We start from the raw sequence: 21184 nt of genomic DNA, 5'->3' as shown, positions 1-21184 counted from the left end.
CAATAATTGAATAACATAGATTTCTAAAATTATTTTGCAGCGCATGCGGTGTGGTCAGCCTATTACACAGAAACAGAAAAAGTATTGACTCAGGGTGTGAATTCTTATGTAAATCTAATATTTTTGTGTTTTATTTTCAATACATTTGCAAACATTTCTAAAAAACATGTTTTTTCACTTTGTCATTATGGGGTATTGTGTGTAGATGGGTGAAAAAATATATATTTAATCCATTTTGAATTCAGGCTGTAACAACAAATTATAAGTCAAGGGATATGAATACAGTGGGGCAAAAAAGTATTTAGTCAGCCACCAATTGTGCAAGTTCTCCCACTTAAAAAGACGAGAGAGTCCTGTAATTTTCATCATAGGTACACTTCAACTATGACAGACAAAATGAGAAAGAAAATCCAGAAAATCACATTGTACAGAAAATCACACCAGGCTGGGAAGACTGAATCTGCAATAGGTAAGCAGCTTGGATATGACGTACAGTAGATGCAGAAAGTAAACAGCGTAGTGGGTCAATTTCCGCAACAACTAAGAGCGTTGAAGCACAAGGTTCAACTTCCCTGCTGTTTTGGTGCCCTGGCTACCATTCGGTGAACAGCGTAATGTGCACACACGCACAAATGCGGAGATACTGTGTGAGAGCGAAGTCTTGCATCTCGTTCATCTCAATATCTGTGGTGCTGCTCCGAGCAACTTCATTTTGCTGAGTCTAGCTTTTAAATTGGTATAGTACTCTCACTCACGGGTGCAATAAATGTAGCCTCTTACAATGCACGCCTCAAAATATGCTAAAGCTAGAATCCTTAGTTTCAACATGCATTGTTGGACATATAAATGAATGATATACACCCATTAATTCTTGAAGAATATAACTTGCACTACATGAACTAAAGTATGAGGACACCTGCTCGTCGAACATCTCATTCCAAAATCACAGGCATTAACATGGAGCTGGTTCCCCTTATCTGCTAACAGCCTCCATTCTTCTGGGAAGGCTTTCCACTAGATGTTGGAACATTGCTGCGGGCACTTCCATTTAGCCATGAGCATTAGAAAGGTTGGGCAATGATGTTGGGTGATTAAGCCTGGCTCGCAGTAGGCATTCCAATTCATCCCAAAGGTGTTCGATGGGATTGAGGACAGGGCTCTGTGCAGGCCAGTCAAGTTCTTCCACACCGATCTCAACAAACCATTTCTGTAAGAACCTCACTTTGTGCATGGGGAACTTGTCATGCTGAAACAGTAAAGTTGAGACCAAGTTAGAAGCACAGAGTCGTCTCGAATATCATTGTATGCTGTAGCATTAAGATTTTCCTTCACTGGAACTAAGGGGCCTAACCCGAACCATGAAAAACAGCCCCAGACCATTATTCCTCCACCACCAAACTTTACAGCTGGCACGATGCATTCGGGCAAGTAGCGTTCTCCTGACATCCGCCAAACCCAGCTTCGTCCATCGAACTGCCAGTTGTTGAAGTGTGATTCATCAATCCAGAGAACGCGTTTCCACTGCTCCAAAGTTCAATTGCAGTGAGCTTTATAACACTCCAGCCGACACTTGGCATTACGCACGGTGATCTTAGGCTTGTGTACGTCTGTTCGTCTATGGAAACCCATTTCATAAAGCTCCCTACGAACAGTTCTTGTGCTGAAGCTGCTTCCAGAGGCAGTTTGGAACTCGGTAGTGAGTGTTGCAACCGAGGACATTTGATTTATACGCGCTTCAGCACTTGGCAGTCCCGTTCTGTGAGCTTGTGTGGCCTACCACTTCGAGGCTGATCCGTTGTTGCTCCTAGACATTTCCACTTCACAATAACAGCACTTACAGATGACCGGAGCAGTTCCAGCAGGGCAGAAATTTGGGGAATTGACTTGTTGGAAAGGAGGCATCCTATGACGGTGCCACATTGAAAGTCTCTGAGCTCTTCAGTAAGGCCATTCTACTCCTAATATTTTATACACCTGTCAGTAACGGGTGTGGCTGAAACAGTAAAATCCACTAATTTGAAGGGGTGTCCACATACTTTTGTATATATAGTGTATAAACGCCTCATGAGCTTAGTTCATCTGTTGCACCCCATCAGAAACCAAAATATAAACTTGTTTTACTCCAGTGTTTGTTAACAATGTAAATGTTAATAAACACTGTATAGCCATAAAACATGCATGGTTAAAACTATTATTTTTATATCATGGATGGTCAGTCCTTGCATCCATAGCTCTGTCTATGAATTTGAGAGTGGTTACATTTCTCCAAGCCTATCCATCAGCTGTTTACCAAAACAGAGGAGGGGTGGCAGCTTTGTTAATGTGTAATTTTTTTACTCAGTGTTATTCAAGTGGTAATACATTTGTGGTAATACATACATTTTCTTATGATTTATTTTCAACCACATCCCCTGTTGATTTTGTTGTTAATTTGAAGGTGATATTGGGTCATGGCCAGTCTGCAGCAGGAGTACCCCCTGGTCCTGCTGGGGATTCTGGAGGAGCTGGCTGCTATGCGCCCCTGGCTTTCCTTTCAGGACCTGTGTAGAATGGTCAGCACCCGCTTCGACCTGCAGCACCTCACAGAGCTTAGGAGCCTGCTGTTCTCCGCAGCCTGCCGCGATCCCTGTTTCCCCGCCACCCTCTTCAGAGACAGGGTCAACCCTAAGGGACTGGGGACATCCCCGATTGGCGTGGCAGCTGACATCGTCACAATATTCAACCTCATTCAAATGACGGGTGGGGTTCCTGAAGAGGCCCAGGCGGCCCAGCCAATGAAAGCTCAGCTCGGCCCCAATATCGACCAATCCCCGGGGCCCTCTTTGCAAATTTCTTTGCCCATCGCTGACGAGGTGAGATTCTCCAGCCGCGATAGGGTGCGCACACTGTCAGACTCTCAGACCCTCTCAGGCCCTATCGACCAGAGCTTGCTCTGGCCCAAATCAAATTACTCGTTCCGCAAGCGTGCCAGTCTCCCTCCTGATCCCCTCTCTCTGGTCTCGTCATCCCCTCCAGGCCGTGCCAGGGCTGTGTCTTTCGACTGGCGCCACAACACCCCGCTGTTCGCTGGCAGTGGAAGCATCCCAGGCCAGGCCATGCAGAGCATCTACCTCCCCCTGGAGACAGACAGCGAGTCCTCAAAGGATTCCCTGAGTGGAGACTCGGCACCCAGGGATCCCGGATCAGAGCCGGGATCGCAGCCGGGATCGGAGCGGCATTCCTGCACGAAGAAGAGAGGTATTTTCAAGATGGACTTCCACAACCAGTCGCACCTCGTTCCCGAGGTGACCATTAGTACCGTGACTCCAAGAGTAGGAGGAGGAGGAAGAGGGAGGCAGGAACCTTTCACCAATCGCAGCTTCGAGATGCTCTCCAACCCGTATCCTTCGCCCATGGTCGGTCGGCCTTCGCCGGAGCGCCAGGCCAAGCATGAAAGCCTGGATGACCTCCAGGACTCCACATACTTTGGCCCAGGGGGTACTATTCCTGAATGGTCCCCCCTCCACCCCCAACCCCCCAGGACCCGTAGGCCAGGATGGACGGACAAGAGCCTCAGTCTGGATGACAGGTTGGTGGGCTTGGATGGCTCCGAGGGCTCCCTTCAGAGGAGACTTGCTCCCAGCCCCACCACAAACTCTGGTGAGTGGTTGCCCCTTTTAAAGGGATGGGAGGGGACCGTCAGTCCCAGACCTGAAGGAGAAGGGTGGATGGCCTGCAGTACGGGCACCCAGACAGACACCATGCCGGGCACGCGGCACCTGCGGAGCCTGGTGCACGCCGACCACCTGTCCTTCATGACCTCGATGGACAACCCCGACATGCTAGGCGAGGACGACATCAGCACCATCTTCCGCTTCCTGGATGACATGAGCATGTGCGGCTCCACAGGGTACATCTGCCCCCCCGACGGGGGCCCTTCGGCAGCCCAGGACACCCCGGAGGCGCGGCGCGGCCGCCTGGGCCAGCTCCAGAGGCTCTTCCATTCGCTGGACGGCAGTGACGATGGCGGGCTCAAGGCAAGCGTGTGTAAACTCCTCCTGAGAATGGGTCAGATCGAACAGAGCCTGGAGTCCCTGTCCGAGGTCAAGGCCGAGATCTCCCAGGTGCTCTCCTTCCTCCAGCGGCTGGACGAGAAGATGCAAGAGCAGGCCGTGGGAGGTACGCGGGGAGGTAGGTGGCTGGGACCCCCCAGCGGCGGTGAGTCTTCCCTGGGTGTGCTAAGCCATCCGCTCAGCCCTGGGTCTGGTGGTTCCTCTGAGCCCCAGCCTCTGTCTGTATCTGTGCATTCGTTTGGTAGCCTGGACTGGAACCGGTGGGGGAAGATGGAGGAGAACAGAGGTGTGAGCGAAAGCAAAGTGGGGAAGAAGGTGCTCTCTCGGCAGGCCTCTTGCAAGAGTGGCGTGGACTCCAAGCGGCCAAGCATCATCTCCATCTTGTCTGCACGGGATTGGACGGTGTCTTTCTCGAAAAGTAAAGATGACAAGGACCAGCCCGGGAAAACAGGACAGGTAGTGTACCAACTTAGTCAGTGCAACAGTGTGTGTGTATGTGTATGTGCACACATGCATGCATTCGTTTTGGAGATTTGGATTTGGTTTGGAGTGAGTGTGATAGTGTGTGCAAGTGTGAGTATGTGTGTGTGTGTTTTAGTGTGTGTGTGTGCTCATTTTGTTGCTAAATCAGGAGTTTAGCTGTGTGTGTCTTGTAAAGTAGTCTTAGGGTCTGGGTCTGACCTGTTACCTGCTCTATATAGTTGTATGTTGCTGTTTGGATCTAGCAAGGCTAGTGGCTAGTTGTGTGAGGATAAGGAATTATAAACTCTGTGGATTTGGGGGTTTTAGGCAGACATTTGAAAGAACTAGACTAATATGGAGACTAAAACCTAAAGCAGAAATTGAGTCAGACATTAGTTGGCCTGTTGGTCAGACTATGTGGTTTAGGTGGTCAGTTGTTTACTTAGTCAATTATTCCCATAGCTATTTTACTGTCAATGCAAGACTGCCTTTCAGTAATCAGTAATTCCCCACACAAATGCAAGAGCAGGTTTCCTTGTGTGTATCTAGTTTGTTCACATATGTATTCCATATTTGTTCCTGCCATTATGTTTGATTTATTTTTCTCTCTTCCTCCCATCCATCCACATTTCCTCTTTCACATCTTTGTCCCACCCTCCATGCAGACGGACCAATCAAACAGCTCTGCCCAGAGTCACAAACTCCCTCCTCAAAAACACTCCCACTTGGTGGAGCAGGTGTCCAACTCTTCTCTCTTCCATCAGAAGGGTGGCGGTTTGACCAATCCAGGGTTGTCCTCTGGGTTGACCTCTGGTTTGACCTCTGACCTCCGATTGGCTGAGGGGAGAGGAGCCCCGGTCTGGACCGTGGAGGAGAGAGAGGCCAGAATGTCCCCTCTGGACCTACAGGTACTGTATATTTTGACCTTGTTGACCTTTTGGTAGCGCAGTACTTAACGACAATTGTGGGCCACATTAAATCACCTCACGGGACCCGTCAGACCGCCAGTACGAGCTCCCTGCTTTCCAAGAGGAAATGTTTGATTGCTTTTCATAAGCACATGAGCACGTATGTCTTATTATAATCTTATATGCTGTAAATGTTCAACAGACTGAACAAATGAGTTATTTAGTCAAGATCATTATGAGATTATACTAATACATTATACATATGACATTTCTTTTGATGCACTATAACTGCATTACAATGCATTAAATAAAGTTCAGCTTTCTCCCAAAATTATACAAACCAGGATTAGTCAGTGAACCTTCAGAAAATATAGAATCACATGTGGCTCAGTTGGTAGAGCATGGCACTTGCAATGCCATGGTTGTGGATTTGATTCCCACAGGGGACCAGTATGAACATGTATCACTCACTACTGTAAGTCTATCTGGATAAATGTCTAAAATGTAAAATGTATATCTGAACTGGGATCCAAAAGGAACTTCCAATTATATAAAAATGTTCCCCATTTTTCTCTCCAATTTTCGATCTCGCAGCAACTCCCCAACTGGCTCAGAAGGAGAAGGTTGAGTCATGCATCCTCCAAAACATGACCCGCCTAACCGTACCCCTTAACACCCGCCAGCTTAACCCGGAAGACAGCCGCACCAATGTGTCGGAGGAAACACTTTTCAACTGGCGACCGGGGTCAGCCCACAGGCACCGGGCCCGCCACAAGGAGTCGCTAGAGCACGATGAGCCAAGAAAAGCCCCTCCGGCCAAACCCTTCCCTAACCCGGACGACGCTGGGCCAATTGTGCACTGTCTTATGGGACTCTCGGTCACGGCCGGTCGTGGCACAGCCCGGGAATGAACTCGGGTCTGTAGTAACACCTTTAGCCTTGTATGCGATGCGGTGCCTTAGACCATTGTGCCACTCGGGAGGCCCCAGTGAATAATACTTTTAATGGAACAACTGGAACGGTTATCTACTTGACTGGCATGATAGAGTGGTGACCTTATGTTTTGTCTCGTAGGCCCAGGAGTCTCTAAACCCTAATAACCTGGAGTTTTGGATGGAGGACATCTACACGCCAGGTTACAGCACACTGCTGAGGCGCAAAGAGGCCAACCAGCGCAGAGCCAAAGCCTGCAAGCTGGGGGCGCTCATCTTCACTTCCATCACCATCATCCTCGTCATCGTCATCCCTATCGCCACCATGAGCTCCTGAGGCTCTGTATGCATGCCAGACAGGAGACCTCCAAACAAAAATACTGATTTGATTTGTTGATTGGCGACGACGGGATGGTGGGATTCTGAATGTGGTGTTGATGTGATACATTTATGGGAGTAATGTGCCCTACATTTACCATGCTCTTGCACCAGTGTACTCAGGAGAGAGTATTAAGGAAAGACCAAGCTAAACGAATGCAAATTCTTTGTGAATCTGGCGCCATGCTATTACAATCTGTTATGGCCTTATCCTGTTGCCCACATACCTTACTGGGCTAATTTCTTTCAAGCACACATTTAAAAAATGCATAACAGTAAAAAGCACAGCATTTAGGTAGGCCTACTGTCTGCCATTATTTCTCATTAAGTTATGTTGAATAAAATATTGATTTGTCATAATGGTTTTCGCTCAGTGATTTCCTCTATATTTTACTGGCTATGTGTCAATGCAGTCTTTTGATGAGAAACCTCCTCTGTTTGTTGATGTTGATGTTGATGTTTTGGTGCCAGAGGAATATGGAAAAGGAAGCCTTTGCCAGGAACCACTTTGTGAATTGAGGATTCCATGTGTAATCTAATTTATGTTATACCACTCTACCATGTTAGTGTACTGTATGTACGCAGAAACACACACGCACACACACACATATGCATGTGCATGCACACGTGCATGAATGCGCGCACACACACACACACATCACATTGACACATACACTACATACAATCACAGCCAAAATTCCTATGATGTGATTGTCAAGGGATATGCAGTATTACTGGTTCTGTCACATCACAGGAAGAATGTCTATGTTGTAGTTGAATGTACTAGTGCTACTAGTACTGAGGTCACCTGGGGTTAGGGCTGATGGTTCACAATATGGAGAGTGTCGCAGTGCTTTGGAGGGTGATGTGAAAATGTAAGGCCAAAGTTTGTTTTGCTGTGCTGGCATTGCAGCAGACCCTGAGCCCTCACCAACCCACACACACACAGGATGTTCATTGTGTGGGGGTGGGGGGAGGGGTCGGATCCATGCATTGCTTCCTCTTAAGTGGATGTGTGTCGACTAAGTGATCCCCTCGAGTCTAGTTGCAGATCCATTACTGCTGTTGTGTTGGTGCCACAGGAAAGCCCTAACCATGTACTCAGCACAACGCTGACAGCCTGTGGGGATTCAGTAATGCTAATGACCCAGAACTTCTCCACAACACTGGATCCCAAACTTAGTTTTCAGGACCCATCTACAGCTTTATGACTTTTCTAGAGACCCACTAAATAAAGAAAGCAAGTATCCCGTTTTAAGGAACGAGCCAAAAGGAGTCCGCTGTGACCAACCATACAGTGCCTTGCGAAAGTATTCGGCCCCCTTGAACTTTGCGACCTCTTGCCACATTTCAGGCTTCAAACATAAAGATATAAAACTGTATTTTTTTGTGAAGAATCAACAACAAGTGGGACACAATCATGAAGTGGAACGACATTTATTGGATATTTCAAACTTTTTTAACAAATCAAAAACTGAATAATTGGGCGTACAAAATTATTGTATATGCTCATAATGCATGCACATTACTATCAAAACATTACTATCAAAACGCGTTCCACCCCATGTACACAACACATTTTTCTGCGATAAACAATCTGCATGTTAGTCTTGTTTTTGTTACAATGATGTTACCCTGATAGTTTTGTATTGCTGACTCCTTGATAATGGTCCTGATAGTAGAGTTGGCTTTTCTCCTGTGCGCTCTTTGATTGATTGATTGTATTTATTAACCTATTTTTCAAATACAAACATAAGGGCGCATCAGCCGGTGACGCCTCCAAGTACAATTTAAGAAAATCATCAAGGATAACACAATAAAGCTTAAAAGCTTATTTCCATTGTGGTCCTTTTGGAGGGGACATAATTGACAGATATAATGTTGTTTTGTTTCATAAAATGAGCTAATTAGTACAGTTCCAACAACTATGGACAGGTGGGAGGGAAGCCCTGGCTTAGCAGCATGATAGTAAGTGTGGCTAGTATGCATTAGATTTGCAAGATTGTTGTTTGTTAAAGTGCTAAAGTGGATTGAGTAGTGTGTGTGTACAAAGTATGCCCCTGGATTTAAGTCATGTAGCCACGACATAGGGTGGAAGGAGATGTGTGTTTTAATAGAAATGTGTTAAATGCAGTCTGTTGTTAAAACTCTTCACTGGCATGGTAGGTGGCTTTATTTCCCAAAATGCCTTCACTGGGTTGTCTGGGAAAGTGGCAAAGTGATTCCTTTTTCTCCTTGCGTATCACAGTCTTCATAAGACTGATGCCAATCTTCCTAGAGAGGAAACTCAAAAACTTCTCCAGTCAGTCCAACACAATCGACTGTTTAGAGAAGAGAGAGAGAGTGAGTTCTGGCAGTTAAATGATGCTTGACAAGAGGAACATTTTCCAGAGCCAGGGAACGGCCTATTGCTTTTACATGAATAATAGATAAAGTATTATTGACTGACAGGTCCAATCATCTCAAATCAAGTCTAATGGACCTGCAGTAGTGGAAGAGAAATGTAAACACAAAATGGACAATTAGGAGTGAATGAACTGCATAGCAAAGTAGAATGTGCTGATAGGTGTTGCTCGTGGTATGTGTGTGCAGCACAGGAGGTTGGTGGCACCTTAATTGGGGAGAATGGGCTCATGGTAGAATAGGTGGAATGGTATCAAATAGATCCAACACATGGTTTCCAGGTATTTGATGCCGTTCCATTTGCGCTATTCCGGACATTATTGTGAGCGTTTCTCCCCTCAACAGCTTCCTGTGGTGTACAGGTGTGTGTTTGCATGCATCTTTTTTATTGCAATGAATGTGACATGTTTTTGCTTATCTACCTTAGTTGAACACACTGACTACAAGTCACTCTGCATAAGAGCATCTACCTAAATAACCTAAATGTAAATGCTGTATAGTGTATTCAGGGTTTGCATGTGTTTGTTAGATAATGTGTCCGATGTCCATATTTGCATGCAGGCCTATGTAGTAGGCGATGTGTAAATGAGTGTGTCTGTAATGAATGTTTTTAACTGTGTTTGCATGTGCATCCACATTCGAGTTCGCATTTGCATGTTTGTGTGTGTGTGTGAGTGGACTATTTGTGTGTGTTTCTCTATATACGAGTATGTGTTCTCCTCATTACATGACACAGTAGTGCAGGGCCCAGATACGCCAGCCTGGGCTGATTAATGATGCTGCGGGGGTACGTCCCATGTGTGACAGACCAAGTGAAAGAGGACAGGCTCCAGTGTCTGACTAAAGGTTTGAAAACTCACAGGCATTCCTCTCTATCTCATCAGGGTCTTACATCCCAGAGCCTTGAAGAACGTAACTTGCCAATTTTCTTTCAACATGGGTTTTTACAAGACACTTGTACCAGTGCCAGCTCCAGGCATAAGCGTCATAAGCGGTCGCTTAGGGCCCAAGGTGACTAGGGGGACCCAGTAGGTTGCTGCTAAGCCAACTTACTGTTGAGAGCCAGAAAAGCAGAATACAGGTGCACGATTGAAATTTGGTTGTGCTTCAGCAGTTTTTCTTTTGTTTTGTCAGTCACTGACAGTCACTAAATTAGTCATGTCAGCTACCAATTTTTAGATTGGTAAGTTAGTCTAGACAGTTATCTAAACTTTTAGGTATCATGGCCTAATACCGACCGAGCATGCAGGGCATGTGCCCAGGGGCCTTGACCTCCAAGGGACCCCCATTGATTTTATTAGTCACACTCACTCAGATATCATTAACATGGCATACGTCATGGCAAAATGTGTGGTATTGCAGGAAATTTGCAATACCACGTTTAGGGCATCTTAAACGCTAGAGCCGGCCTAATGTATTTTGGCCTATCAATTGTAAGCATATTTACACTCCAACACAGATGGGGGCAGTACTGCGTCAATAATACAAAAGAAACGCCTTCTGCCTTGGCGCCTGGTTTTGAAATGCTTGGGACCAGATAAGACAGGTGTGGCTAGACACACAACGTATCTTGTTTTATCAAGAATCGCAATAAAAGTTGCTTTTGACATCAGCTGGAAACATCAGCCGCGAGACTCTGTCCGCGGAAGGACCGACGCCCGTAAGTGTCTGTTTGTTTTTTTGGCAGTGTTGTTTACTAAAGTTAACGAATTTAGCTAGCTAGCCTGCTTGCAAAAGAAATGGAAGCGAGTCCGTTTCAATATGTTAAAATAGCCTACGCTGGCTAGCCCATCTATTATTTCTAATGTTTGCTAGCTAACGTTATAACGACCAAATAAATCAAGTCAGAGAGGAATATAGTAGAACATCTTTTATCAAGTCCCCTGCTGGGTTTCTGTCACGTGATTGTTTCCCCTTTTTAACCCATACTTTATCAGAACATGGAATCGACCGTGTTGAACCTGCACAACCAGTTTCAGAGTCTGCTTGCTCACTCCGAGATTCTCATTGAGGGCATCGAACCACGTAAGTGACTAGTGGAGCATGCTGTTGGTTGACGGTGGCGATCAGTGTTTCTCCAGGCATTGCATATCAGGGATGGCATATCAGAGATTGCAGGTTTTCTCACTGGCTGGTGAAAATCTAATCCCCCAACACACACACTCCTCACATGAAAAAACAAACAATAGGGGAGATTGACTTCAAAGGAATCAACAGGTCTGTAGAGAAAAGATTGTTAAACAATAACCGTCCTCTTGCTTTTCTGCCCAGAGTTCATCCAGATGGCTCTGAACTTCGAGGACTGCAGGCAGAAGTGGCTCCAGTGTGATGAGAAGCTTGTGGCATGCAAGGAGGTGCTGACCAAAACGGAGACTGAGAGGGGGGCTCTTGAGGTCAAGCTGAAGCACGCGCGCAACCAGGTGGATGTGGAGATCAGACGGCGCCAGCGGGCAGAGTCTGACTATGAGAAACTGGTTGGTACAGTTATAGAAAAATTACAGTACATTAAACGTGTTGTACATCATAAAGTTGTGGTGGCTTCTATTGGGAAATTCTGCTATTTTGTGATGTTCATTGTTAAATAGAGGGCAAAGTTTGAAGACCCCTATGGTTAATTAGTTATGAGTTAGACTTATTTAATCAGGCTGTAATACACAGTTAATTGGTATATTTCTGGATTGAGCCGACAAGGTGAAAAATATGTTGGTGTCTGTACTACTACCATGGCTGACCCTGTAAAACAACACATTTCACTATCTGGTGTATGTCACAATCAACCTTTTTTAATTTAATTTTAATGTTGAGTAAAATACAATTACATTTGAATTTAGTCTACCGGTTGTTGTTGGTCCTTCAGGTGGTTGAAATTTGCAACAAAGTATCCAATTAAAAAAACAATTTAGAGGGTCGGTACTGAAGTTGACATTACTATCACCTGGCACATGCGCAAAACCATGTAAACACCTGCTGGCTTCAGCATACATACTAACTGAAGTCAACATGGTTTTGTGCTTGTGGCAGGTGATAGAATTGTAAACTTCAGTACCGGAGCTCTTAAAAGTCAGGTAAACAATACTTTCCTGTAGATATTTTGTCGCAAATTTTGAGCATAAGATGGACAAACACCACGGCCAACCGTAAGAGTAAGTTCAAATGCAACTTTATTAAACATTCTGGCTTGTAAGGAGCATTTACACCAGGCTGTCTAACCAATTCATTGTGCATTACAGCCTGATTTTTAATAAGCCTATGAGTTAGTATGAACACTGTTTGGAAGGCTAGAACATCATGAGGTAATTTCCTGATCTTTGTGTTACTCTGTGTGTTACTCTGTGTGTTACTCTGTGTGTTACTCTGTGTGTTACTCTGTGTGTTACTCTGTGTGTTACTCTGTGTGTTACTCTGTGTGTTACTCTGTGTGTTACTCTGTGTGTGTGTGTAGGAGCGTCAGATCCAGCTGATCCGGGATCTGCTGGTGGCGGATGGTTCCAGCAGCAGCCTCCACCTGAGCGAGGAGCAGCGCTCGGCCCTGGCCTTCCTCAATGCCCATTCCCAGGCCGCACAGGCCGCCAAGAACAACACCAGCCTTAACACCAGCCGCAGGTACTGTACACTCCTCTAGAGAGAAAAAAAGTTTGCAATGGGAAATAATAAGTAACATTTGTTTTTGAACAAATTCAGAAACTCTTACCCCCTTTCGGCCGTTTGCTTCAGTTAAATGCTTACGGGGCGTAAATGGAGAGTAAATCCCCTGATGATCTCTAGGAATAGTGGATCATAATAGGCTAATATATTACAAGTTGTGCAGTAATTTGGGACATGTAGCCTTTTTTAATCAATATAGACCATACGTAGCAGTATAAACCTGGAGCCTGGCGCACGGTTCACGACAACTGGACCGTTGTCATACAGTTCCATCATTGGTGAGGATTATGAGGGTAGATTTATAGGACTAATGTTCAACCCCTATTGTACACTTTTCTCACCTTAGAATATTTCATGGATTGAACCATTGAATATGGCAACCTTCAGGATGAATCAAACCACTGTATTTCTGATTCACCAATATATTTAGTACTTAAAGGCTCTCCAAACCATTTTAAAAAAATGCTTTCCTAACTCTAAATGACATACAAGAGCAGAGTATTTTTTTAAATTGACCAATTGGTGCTGAAAATGAGATTAATACGCATGTATTTACATGGCTTTCTTTCATTGATCCCTTATATTCTGTTGAGAGAATTCAAATGAAAGGTACACCAAATCTTAAAGGAATGGCTTTAGATAAATGTACTGAAACCCCTATTGAATGAACTCCATGAGGAAATCTGTTGGCAAGCAAGTGGGAGGGTTTTCAGCAGTTGAATGACATTTATTCAGGGCACGCAAGTGAACCACGCCTACAAAGCCTGCTATGCACCTGCATAAGGTAAGTCGGAATACCAACTACTGAGAAGTGTGTTGGATGGGCGTACATTTCCCAAGTCTGAATCGGGCCCTTAGTGAATATGGCCCAGATTGTTATGATTCAGAACAGTGATCATAACCAAGCCTCCCGTCATGTCTTTCAGGTTAACTACCATAGATGAATCTGCTTCCTTGTTGTCTGACATTAGCTATGACAAAACGGATGATTCTCTGGTAAGTATATCCGCTTTACATTTTCCCCAAGGGGCCATTTGTCTTGGACGTTGTAGTTGTGTGCCATCACAAAAATACATGAATACAATAAGCCAAAATAGAAAAAGCGATCAAATAAAATATAAACGTAACATGTAAAGTGTGAGTCCCATGTTTCATGTGCTGAAATAGAAGATCCCAGAAATCTTACATACACACAAAAAGCTTATTTCTCCTTTGTTTACATTCCTGTTAGTGAGCATTTCTCCTTTGTCAAGATAATCCATGCACCTGACATGTGTGGCATATCAAGAAGCTGATTAAATAGAATGATCATTACACAGCTGCACCTTATGCTGGGGACAATAAAAGGCCACTCTAAAATGTGCAGTATTGTCACACAACACAATGCCACAGATGTCTCAAGTTTTGAGGAATTGTGAAATTGGCCTGCTGACTGCAGGAATGTCCACCAGAACTGTTGCCAGAGAATTTTGTGTTAATTTCTCTACCGTAAGCTGCCTCCAACGTCATTGTAGAGAATTTGGCAATACTTCCAACCAGCCTCACAACCGCAGACCACGCCAGCCCAGGACCTTCACATCCGGCTTCTTCACCTGCCATTGAAGCGGAGTGGGAAAACATTCCACAAGCCACAATCAATAGCCTGATCACCTTTATGGAAAGGAGATGTCACGCTGCATGATGCACATGCTGGTCACACCAGATACTGACTGGTTCTCTCTCTTTAATTTTTTTAAGGCATCTGTCACCAACGGATGCATATTTGTATTCCCAGAAGTGAAATCCATAGATTAGGGCCTAATTTATTTATTTAAATTGACTGATTTCCTTTCAATAACTAACTCAGTAAAGTCTTTGAAATGGTTGCATGTTGCGTTTTTATATTTTGAAGTGTAGATATAGCCACACTAATACTACCTAATATTCTCCTAAACATGAACTGTGGAGTCACCATTCTCTATTCCCTCTAGGACTCCTCTGTGATGAGGACGGTGCGACTGAGGAAGCTCCAGAAAAGGGTGTGTGGAGAGTTACTATTTAGTGTAGATCCTGACAGATCCACAATAGAAATGTACATGTCTTTTTTTTTTCAAAATGTTATCTAAAGGATCTGTAGTCAAGGATGGGGTGGAAATGTAGATAACCTGGCACTTATGACAACAATGCTCAGTCATTTGAAAGTTTGGTTAGCGAAGTCGTTCCTATTTGTTTCCACAGCGCTCTCCCAGAAACCTTGCTGAGCCACCCCAGCAGGTGGTGAAGAAACCCCGGTCCAGTGGCCGAACATCGGAGAGGGTACTACTTAATGCAGGCTTCTGAAATTAACTCCGGTGAAGCTAATGCAACATCTACAAAATGACTTAATTTCTGACCCTAGTCTCACTTGATTTGGATAGCACTCCAGCACACTGCTATTCAATGTATAGAATTTTGGTCACTAGACAAGTATCTTTACATAAAAAAAATAGATGTTGCTTCTGTGTTCGCGTTCTCCTTTTTGAGTATTATTTCCTGTCAATCACAAGATGTGTATGTATTATTGCAGATTAATGACTCCATAGTGACCAAAACCACCATCACAGTGCCTGTCAACGGAGGTCCTGTGGAGGCCGTGTCCACCATCAAGACAGTGCCTGGCTACTGGATACGCAGCAGGACTGGTGAGATGAAACTAGCAAGCCTAGATACATCCTTATTTTCATCAGCCAGGGGCATGTTCAAATGGGCACAGCGTAGTGAAGCTTGTTGAAATGGAAAGTGAAAATTATTGGACAAGTTCAGGTAATGGGCTACCTCCCTTGTTTGAAAACGTTTTGTGCATAAACACCACTTTTTGTCAATCCCAGCAACTGCCACGAGATTTCAAGGAGATGACAATAGTTCCCTGCTACATCTGTAACTGTATATCTGTTCTTCCAGATCCTCAGGGCTGGGACAGTACCACTACTATTGACCAATCGGAGACAGCTAGCGAGGCACCCAGCACCACCCCTTGCAGTGAGGCTCCACTCCCACTCAAAACACCCAGAGCCAAAGGCGGGGTCCGAAAGCATGAGTTCCTCGCCAAAACGGTACACATTGTCATTATTGTTTTTGCCTGTACCTTGTTTTTAGGATTTACATATTATTATTTTTTTAACAGCATTGGGAAAATATTTTTGTCACATAATTAACTTGAGGTTGTTGACCCAGTTAAGTCTAAAATTGAGTAATCTTATCTACCATCTAATGATTTGTCCAACGTCTACACGTTCAAGCCGAGTCTCTGTTCTGCCCCTCTTCTAACTCAGGTTATCAAGTCAGAGTTCTGCGTGCCCTGCGGAAAGAAGACCAAGTTTGGAAAGCTCTGCCTGAGGTGCCAGGACTGCAGGATTGTGGCTCACCCCGAGTGCCGTGATCACTGCCCCCTGCCGTGCAACCCTGTCTCCACAGGCAGCACACCCGTCAGGACGAGAGAGGTACGGAACCTTGTGTAGTTAGTTATACGTGCCTAGATTGACAAGACTTCATATTTGCAACACTTGGCGCTTATACAGCAATAACTGATCATTATGCTATTTTCTTCATATCGGATTCAGGGTTTACCTGCGTATAGTTTGGTATATTCTGGACACCGTTCATGAATTTGTATTGGTACCATCTTTGTCTCGATTGCCTTCTCCAAACTTTGCATGTCATAACTGTATCTCTTGTGTTGTAGCCAAGCACCCTTGCAGACTACGCTCCATCCTCCTCTCCCATGATCCCAGCCCTAGTGGTCCACTGTGTCAAAGAGATCGAACACAGGGGTTTAAATGAGGTGAGCAGCCATTTTAGCACTTAGAAAATTCACTTTGATAAAAGGAATAAATAGGAAATGTATTTTTTACCTTGATAATTCCTGTTTTTAATTGTCCCTATTGCCAGTTAACATTCCTGCCCATTTATTTATTTTTTCTCTCTCCACCGCCCCTCTCAGACGGGTCTGTACCGTGTGTCAGGCGAGGGGCGCACAGTGAAGGAGCTGAAGGAGAGGTTCCTGCGGGGGAGGATGGTGCCGGCCCTGGCCAAGGTGGATGACATCCACTGTGTCACGGGCCTCCTCAAGGACTTCCTGAGGAACCTCCCTGAGCCCCTCCTCACCTTCCGCCTCAACCGTGCCTTCATGGTGGCTGCAGGTCCGTCCTTGGCAGTTGGTTGTCTCTTTAAGGGGTTAAATAGATTTTAAGACGTAGACGTCATTCTGGTTATGTTCAAGTGTATTCAGGTATGCATTAAAGGGATAGTTCACCCAAATTACAAAATTACGCATTTGTTTCCTTACCTTGTGAGTACTCTATGGAGTGCCTCTATCACTCTTGTCTTGTCCACAGAAATTCAGGACTATGACAAAAGCCTGGTGCTGATCTACCAAACCATCAGTGAGCTGCCCCAACCCAACAGAGACACTCTGGCCTATCTAGCCATCCACCTGCAGAGGTACGGCAGCGCTTCCACCCCTTTATGGTCACTTTGAAAATCTGTCACTTTCTATTTCCAGGGAAGAGTGCTGCCCCTACCTCTGTAAACTGTGGTGGTGGATGTTTGGTAAATGTAATCGTCATTTTAAATTCTGTGGGAACCGGCCTCCATAATCAAAGGCAAGTTTAAGTGTCCTGATTTCACAAGGCACTGGAGAAGCTCCGTTCACTTGAGTCTCTCTGAAATGGTTGACTTCTGGTGCTTTTAGGGTGGCCCAGTGTGTACTAGATACCAAGATGGACGTCACCAACTTGGCCAGAGTGTTCGGGCCCACCCTGGTAGGCCATGCCGTCCCAGAACCAGACCCCATGACCATCCTGCAGGATACCAACAGACAACCAAGGGTATGTATGGAACAAAACAAATATGACAGCTAAATGTACTTTTTTTTTCCCCTAAAGGATGTGGACACTAGTTTATCAACTGTCTAGTTTTTAACGTACAATTTGTGTTATATTTTAGTACCCTTTCAATACTTAGTAAGAATGATTCTCACCATACAGAAATTAGTGTTAGTCTCCACACAACAGGGTATTTGATTCCTATTGATGTGTACAGGTGATGGAGCGCTTGTTGGACCTTCCTCATGAGTACTGGAGCCAGTACACAGTAGAGCAGCAGGCCCACGCAGACAACATGGTCAAGGGCAATGCTAACTGCTACAATACTCCTGACCACAAAGGTAAACACCACTGAGAGCCAGTCTGTCCTGGCCTATAGACTAGTGTCAAGGAATGTTTAAATACAAAACATGTCCTTTATCATTGCTATGGCCTTTTAACTCGAACTTGAATGTTTTTATGGCCGTAATGTGCGAAAAAGAATCTCCAGTCTGAGCTAATATTCTCCTGAATGTGTTAATTCTCCCCCAACCAGTGAGCATGCTGGGGCCAGTGACCACTCCAGAACACCAGATGACCAAAACTCCTTCCTCCAGCTCCCTGTCCCAGCGAATGAAGAAGACCCTGTCAAGCACCACCATGTAAGCAGCACACTCTAAACATAGCCCCCCCAAGATCTTAATGCACATTTCAAATGGGTTGTGTTCCATTAGGAGCCAAATAAGAAAACTTACTGAAACAGGGAGTACCTGGTCCAATAAAAAAAATCGAATGATTGTTTAACATTCTAAAACATTTTCTATTGTGGGTCCTAATTAACATGACCCCGATGTTTGTTTTAGTTTTGAGTAATGTTCCTTCTCTGTGTGTTTCTTGGGTGATACATTTGTCAACCAAAAAAATAAATAATTCTCACTAGCTTGGATTACATCAGTGCTTAATTCGCTGAATGTGTGCTTCTATCTGTCCTTAAATGGGTATTTAGCTGTCTTGTATTTCTTCCTAGTATTGGGTGATGGAGGTTCATGTTTTTTTTTTTCTTGTGTAATTTTACAGATTTGGAAGCAAGAGCAAGGCATCTGCTAGCTCAAGTCGCCAAGGAGGCTTTTTTGCCTCCCCTCAGCTGAAGTAGGGGTCAAGCCACAGTATTTAGGGAAACGATGATACAATTTTACTCAATTTTTTTTAATACTCTTTTTCTAAAGAACCAATAATGCAGTAATGTGGTCAAGGAGAAAAATCTGTTCTTAACTTTAGCTACTGTATATAAGTGGCAGGTAGCCTAGCGGTTAAGAGCGTAGGGCCAGTAACTGAAAGGTTGCTGGTTCGAATCCACGTGCCAACTAGGTGAAACATCTGTCGACGTGCCCATGAGCAAGGCACTTAACACTAATTGCTCCTGTATGTCACTCTGGATAAGATAATCTACTTAAGTGTACTGTATTTCATATACTTTTATATCACACCCTTTAAACTCTCTTTTATGAACCATGCAATACTTGATTTAGCTTTAAACTAACTGCTGCTAATAGCTTTATGTAACTTTAAACTAAAACTCTCTTTTAATGATTTTTTTTTTAATGCTATACAATTTTTATTTCCACTTTTGTGGAATATGTTTGTAGTTGTGATGACTAGGGCAAGGAGTTTGGGGCACTTTTTCTGGTGTTGTGCTTTAACCATTTATTTCCAGCATTATCCACTAGGTTTGCTGCACGTAGGAAATCCTAGAAAATGTTATTCAGTTGACACAAGCTGTCTAATCAATGTCGGGTTGTGCGTGTGTGTTTTGGTGGGAGGATCGCCTTAGACATGGGAGCCGTAGTGCTGTGACTCTTAATTGCACAAAGCCTTTTATTTGGCAGGGAATACTATTTGTAGATCATTGATTCTACACCTCATTTTTCTCAAGTGGATCGAATCCTCTCCAATGGACTCGGATATTTTTGCATTTATTTTTTAATTAGGGTCAGTTAAAGGAGGGTCTTTGGCTGCTTTTACACAGGCAGCCCAATTCTTGTCTTGTTTTCACTAATTGGTATTTTGACCAATCAGATCAGGTCTTAAAAAAGATCTGACGTGATTGGTCAAAAGACCAATTAGTGGAAAAAATATCAGAATTGGGCTGCCTGTGTAAACACAGACAACGAAACCAACCATGGAAGTACATTGTAATGAACTTGGGGGGGGGTTAGCCGGTGTCATTGATTCTCCCCTTTTTAACTGCCCCTAATTGATCAAGTTCTAAGCTTTAACTTCCGAGAGTGCTGCAGAGGATCAGCATGAGCAAAGTGAAGTGTAGAATCACTGATCTACAAATAGTATTCCCTGCCAAATCTGTTTTGTACGATTTTTAAGATTAGCAGAGCTACGCCTCCCCGGCCACACACGCACAACCAGACATTGATTGATTTTGATTGGAAACAGCTTGTGTCAATTACAGCACATTTCCTACCCGCAGCAACATTAGTGGACAATGCTGAAAATACCTCATAAAGGTCCCAAAGAATTCTGGCCGTTATGATGACTTATCAGTATGGTCAAATCTGTCTACTTATGAAAGTCTATATCCACCCATGTGACTTTGCTGCTTCAAACCAAGGACCTTTGACTTTTCTGTGACTTGATCAGTTGACCGTTCACTATACAGTACATGCTGTTGTGTAAAGCCTAATCGTGTATACATTATCTATTGATAGTGAGTCTCTTTATACTGTGATTGTAATCACAGAGTTAGTGGTACACTAACCAGAAAAAATATAATTTTTTTTTTGTCTACATTTTGTTGCAATCTTTTGGGGCTTGTCCTGCAACTGTTAATGTGATCTACATTTTGGAATGCAATTATTTGTTTTACTTTGACGTTTTAACTTTTCTTTTACAGTAAAATAATCATGCTAACCTCATAAGGTAACACATAGAAAGGGGATTATGTAAACTTTCTAACCAAAGATGGCAACGAAAACACGAGAATGGCTCTTACTGGCCATCTCTGTACAAATTTGAATAGTAAGTCATATATGTATCCTGGCATCCTTGTGCTCAGAGTAGCTGTATGTGTACCTTGCGGTTGAATTCAAGTTTCTGTTGTATTTCATATGGCTTCCAAAGAACCTATAGGATTCTCTGCCTTCTAATACAAACTCTCCAACTAAAAAGTGTTGTTATTGATACACAATTGTCATGCCAATTGTAAAACTTGATGGGAAGGAGATGTTGAAGATTCCTATACAATCACATTTATGTAGTGATTTCCCTTTTGTGTGTGTGTCACAGTGCACCTTTCATTTATTTTCCAACCTGAAGTTTTATTTGATCCACAAGGGGGTGCAATTGCACCATTTGACACCCTCATAATACACTGTGTGTAAAGTATAAGAAAAAAGGTAGTTTTAAAGAAATACAATAGTTGATCATGTGAATATACAATTTTGTAGTTGTCATGACAGAATTTAAAAGGGATAATTCACTGCAAGTGTTTTCAGGAGTAATACACAGCTAACGTAAAGTTTACTTCACGTCTCATGCTGCCGGTTGTATAGATTCTGGCTATATAGGGCTAT

At 43.9% G+C, this 21184-nt stretch overlaps 2 protein-coding genes across 2 annotated transcripts; both read left to right on the top strand.

Moving 5' to 3' along the window:
• The first annotated feature begins 2086 nt into the window (after positions 1-2086).
• On the top strand, positions 2087-7089 carry LOC110493978 (major intrinsically disordered Notch2-binding receptor 1). Its single transcript, XM_036949989.2, has 3 exons — positions 2087-4508; positions 5180-5422; positions 6497-7089. Exons 1-3 carry the CDS (start codon positions 2451-2453, stop codon positions 6689-6691), a joined length of 2496 nt encoding a protein of 831 aa, XP_036805884.2. The 5' UTR covers positions 2087-2450; the 3' UTR covers positions 6692-7089.
• Positions 7090-10616: 3527 nt separating this feature from the next.
• Positions 10617-20779, top strand: LOC110493977 (rac GTPase-activating protein 1). The gene is made up of 17 exons (XM_036949988.2): positions 10617-10795; positions 11073-11160; positions 11407-11609; positions 12578-12738; positions 13707-13776; positions 14751-14798; positions 14998-15075; positions 15326-15440; positions 15700-15851; positions 16071-16238; positions 16481-16579; positions 16739-16937; positions 17133-17238; positions 17489-17624; positions 17839-17962; positions 18157-18262; positions 18678-20779. Exons 2-17 carry the CDS (start codon positions 11076-11078, stop codon positions 18751-18753), a joined length of 1926 nt encoding a protein of 641 aa, XP_036805883.2. The 5' UTR covers positions 10617-10795; positions 11073-11075; the 3' UTR covers positions 18754-20779.
• Positions 20780-21184: the final 405 nt, after the last annotated feature.

This window comes from Oncorhynchus mykiss, chromosome 17 (assembly GCF_057628025.1).
Source record: "Oncorhynchus mykiss isolate SJ-2025 chromosome 17, ASM5762802v1, whole genome shotgun sequence".
Taxonomy (NCBI): Eukaryota; Metazoa; Chordata; class Actinopteri; order Salmoniformes; family Salmonidae; genus Oncorhynchus; species Oncorhynchus mykiss.
The sequence above is the reverse complement of the archived record's forward strand: the minus strand, read 5'-3'. Positions and strand labels throughout refer to the sequence as shown.